Below are 4,557 nucleotides of genomic sequence, written 5' to 3' on the forward strand. Positions count from 1 at the left end.
GCCCCGCCCCCCACAGTTTATGAGCACTGCTGCTGCTGAAAGTGTATTTATGTATTTTAGCTGCTCTTTACACCGTGTTGCCAGAATGCAGAAGGCAAATTTGTATTTCATGTGATGTAATGGAAAGAAATCAACTTTTAAACCTAAAACAAACAAAATTTGGTATTTTAAAGGAACCAGGAACTATCAAAAGTAGTTTGGATGAAGGTAGTAGTGGGAGCAGTATTCTTAGATTTAAAAAGCCTTTGATTAAGTGTGAACCATGAAGTACTTCTAAATAGATTATCACACCTTTCATTCTCAACAAGCGTAAGCTGGTTCAGATCAGCAGTGTGTTAATTGTGAAAGCGTCACTTCAAAATTGTAAATTGGCATGGACATGGACTGTAGTTAACTACAAGTAAACTCTGTGTCCAGTATCAAGAGGTGTTTAAAACAGTTTTTATCTTAAGTTGTCTTGGAAAATATATTAGACCTCATATTATAAAAAAATTCAACATAAAAATAGTAGAAGCACAAAGAACTGAAAGTGAGATATTTGCAGGACTCACCTGTCTGTCTGTCAGTGGAGATCTCCGATACAAACTGTTTGCTTTAATGCCTCCTTCTGTGCAGCGTTCACAGGACAGGAAGAACTGAATCTGTGGTTACTGCATGATGGCTCAGAAAACACACACACTGCTGTTCAGATGCTATTTCATTTCCTGGTTTTTTGTTTATCATTTTGTTAGAGGACCAAAAAACAAATAAAGAGTGTACTGGGGTTTTACTGGGGCTGTTGCTGTGTCACTTAGCATCAGATTAGCTCAGCTGTGGTCAGCGGTGGAGTGGGAATAAAAATCAGCCAGACTTTAGACTCAGACTGGCCCGCCAAAGTCCACCTGCAGGCACATACCACCTATAACACTAGAATCATGTCGTAAACAGAGATTCATTTAACTGTAATGGTTTTTAGACCAATACATGGGATAAAAACTCCTTTACAATTCTAATGTAATTATATTTATATAACTTGGTAATGTTATAATTGTTTTTAATGCTGTATCAGTGTTGCTTCTCAAATGTGAATATTTTCTGGTTTCTGTAACAGTAAACTTAATATCTTTGGGTTGTGGACTAAACAAGACATTTGAAGAAGTCATTTTTTATGGACCAAACAAGTAATCAATAAATTCAGAAAATAAGTAATAGATAAGGATTACATAAACACAGCTCATCTTCAGAGACCAGCTTACAAAAACAAACCATCCAAATCAATGAAGTAACCTGTTAAATTTACATAGTGATCCCTAAAATATGCTGCTGCTGTCTGTTTTTGTTGCAACTGCAGCAGGAGTTGCTGATTGTGCTGCAGTTTGCTCGTCTACATTTGTAGTTTCTGTCTGTTTTCTGTTTTTTTAGCCATTTTTGAATGTCCATGACAGTGTTTGCATCCATTTAACAGCTTTCTTTTTTATTTAGACCAGCTGCCAGTTTCACTGTCAGCTCATTACATCCTCACACTCATGCAGCTCATGCAGAGCAGGCAGAAGGGCCCCATTGGCTGATTCTGGCTGATAATATTGTACAGATTACTACACTTTTACTAATAAGAAAATAATAAATTACTATGCCACCAACGTTTACGAATGATAACAACAAATGATAACAATAAATTATGTTAATTATAGTCAGGCAGAAAATGGAAGGGTGGGGAGTGCACAGGATGCTGCAGGGGGGCTTGGCCCCCAAATACCCGTCCATAGTACCGGGTCTGAAGTAAAATGTACATAATATGATTAATGTAGTCACATCTGAATAAGTGACAGTATGTTCATGCATCAAACCGAGTCACGCTGTGATTGAGTTTACTGGAAACACTCAGTATTCACTTCAACTAGAGAACTGACTTCTCATCTAGCGCCATCATCAGGTCAAAACTTTAATGACAATCAGCAGCGACCACGGCTTGAGGCTGAAGTACCTTAAAGTGCCACCGATGGCTGCTAGCTCCTCCAACAACCTTCTGGTCTCAATCTCTAAATTATTGCTCCATTAATAAGATTTGAAGACTTATAGGAGCTTTGATGTCTACTGTGTGTGAGTGTTGATTGACAGCTGTGACTGACAGTTGGCTCACCTGCTGCCCCCTCACCCGCCCACAGTTTTCCACAAACATGACTTCCTACACTTGATGTGAATACTTCTACACCACATAGTGACTGTTTGAAACTTTCACACACGCTCAGATGTGACTCAGTTTACTAGACGGAGGCTGATTTGGTTAACAAATGATCACGTATTCTGTTTTTTTTTTTTCTAATCTTGCACACAATCTTGACCTCAAACCGGTTTCTCTGACATATTACAAAATGAATATCACACCGCTGCCTGTATGCTTGAACGTTTGGTTCTTATTTTATCCTTAAGAATGTGAAAGCTGAAAGTGAAGGGTGTTCTTCTCAGTAACTGGTCTTAATCAGAACGTGTGTCTGTATGTGATACACTCACATATAGTCACATGTGGTTCATCATATAAAACACATTTCACAAAGTAACTTGTTTACTTATTTTATTTGTCAGTCATTGTTCATTTGGTTAATAGTTTTTACCATTATTGTTAAATATCAGTACATTATTCTTTGTATTATCTATTTGTACTTTTGTAGAATTTCCCATGAAAAATTATTACATGTGAGAACAACTTCACATGTGTCAGATGTGATAAACTAACACATACACACGCAAGGTTTATCACACGTGAAACAGATTTTTACATTTGATAAATTCACATTTACAAACCTGATTTTCAGGACAGTTTTCACATGTACATATACACAATATATATGAATATTTATATGCAAATTTCACACAAATCTTTTCAATCCAGAGTGTCTGGCCAGTGAGAATATTATAGCAAGTGTAGTGTGGATGAATGTTCTGATGTAAATGAAAACAAAGATATGAAGTATTAACTGGCTGGTTTTTCTTTACCAGTAGTTGTTGATGCTGATGGTGCTCAGCTGCCCCTCGTTGCTTCTTGTGTCTGTGCTTGGTGTTTGCTTGGTCCTGCTGAGCACTTTCTTCAGGTTCAGCTTGGTCCGAAAGGCCTTACAGTTGATGAAGTAGATGAGTGGATCCAGGCAGATGTTGAGAACTGACAGTAAGGTGGTCACTTCAGTCAGGTAGCACAACAACTGGCGTGAGGGGGCCTGCCTCCTCAGTAAAGCATAGGGAATAAGACCCAGGTGGTACGGTACGAAACAAATGCAGAAGACGCTGACCAGCACCAACATTTTCTTGCGTGACTTCATGAGCTCCTTGCAGCTGGAGGATGACAGGTGCCTCTGCTGTGCCAGCAACACAGTGCGGGAGGCGCTGTAGTAGAAGAAGACCAAGAAGACGAGGACGAACAGGAAGGTGACAGCAGAGCAGATGTGGATGATTTTGGAGAACACAATGACCTGGGCACTTTGCAATGCATCACAGCTGTTAGGGACAATGGTCAACTGTTGTTGGGTGAAGAGCAACAGGCTGATGTAAGAGGTCATAACGGCCAGCAGGAAAACCCAGGTTACCATGGAAATGATGCGGGCAGCCTGCACTGTCTGGAGGATGTGAGTTCTTAATGGATGGATGATCTTCAGATACCTGGAGAGAGGAGAGGCAGGCGTCAGCAGATAATTTCACTGATTAACAGTGACACAAATTGTCAAACCACATATTTCATGAGGAATGAAGATTCTAATATTAGTTCTAGAGGAGAGGACCAGGTCTTTACTCCTGCAATGATACGAGGACATGGAGAAAGCTCATGAACATTTCAGCTTAGAGGGAATCCAATGTGTTTGTATTTTGTATCTGTGCATATGGGAAGATAAAATCACTTAAACGTGTATACTATTCTAGTGACTTGACGAAAACAAAAAAAGACATAAACATAAAAATATGAGTGAAAGGGCTGCATTCAAATTTTAGGTTAAATAAACAAATGCAAATACTTCTGACGTCGGCAAAAGTTATCTTGACTAAATTTTGCATGTTGTATAAACCCCTGGTCTTCAGTCAGTGGATTTAGATCTGTTAATTTATTGAACTGCTCAGTTTGTTGTTCAAAATTGTAAATATAACTCTGCTGTTGCTCTGTAGAGTCAGTATAAAGATAATGTGCAGGAATATAAAAACAAACAATAAAGCAATAAAATATTTATAAAAAGTATTAACTGTACTGATAAACTGCATGGTGTGTTGGAGTCTAGGGTGGGGGATCTACCTGTTAGCAGCGATGTAGCCCATGAACAGGATGCTGGCGTACATGTTGAGGTAAAAGGTGCAGTCAGCAAAGTTGCAGTAGACCACGTGGAAGGTGATGGAGCTGTTGGCGTAGTGGATGATGCGGAAGGGGAGGTAAAGGCAGAGCAGGAAGTCGGCGGCTGCCAGGTTCTTCAGGTAGACCATCATGATGCTGGACACCTGCTGCTGAGCTGAGCAGAAGTAAACCTTCATGGTGAAGCTGTTGAGGACCAAACCCACCTGGAGAGGAAACAAGAGGAACTCAGGACAGGTTTTTAAGAGATT

The 4,557-nt window shown here is 39.6% G+C and overlaps 1 protein-coding gene across 1 annotated transcript; it reads right to left on the bottom strand.

Moving 5' to 3' along the window:
* Positions 1-2,569: 2,569 nt before the first annotated feature.
* On the bottom strand, positions 2,570-4,485 carry LOC137186811 (P2Y purinoceptor 14-like). Its single transcript, XM_067595846.1, has 2 exons — positions 4,253-4,485; positions 2,570-3,630 (listed from the first exon to the last, which is right to left on the bottom strand). The coding sequence occupies exons 1-2, from the start codon at positions 4,483-4,485 to the stop codon at positions 2,970-2,972; spliced, it is 894 nt and encodes a 297-aa protein (XP_067451947.1). The 3' UTR covers positions 2,570-2,969.
* Positions 4,486-4,557: the final 72 nt, after the last annotated feature.

Source organism: Thunnus thynnus, chromosome 7, assembly GCF_963924715.1.
Source record: "Thunnus thynnus chromosome 7, fThuThy2.1, whole genome shotgun sequence".
In the NCBI taxonomy this organism is placed as follows: Eukaryota; Metazoa; Chordata; class Actinopteri; order Scombriformes; family Scombridae; genus Thunnus; species Thunnus thynnus.

Coding starts and splice junctions, on each gene's coding strand:
- LOC137186811 (XM_067595846.1), bottom strand. CDS start 4,485: ATGAAGGTTTACTTCTGCTCAGCTCAGCAGCAGGTGTCCAGCATCATG. Junction 3,631..4,252: donor GGCTACATCGCTGCTAACAG/GTAGATCCCCCA, acceptor TCCTCTCTCCAG/GTATCTGAAGATCATCCATC.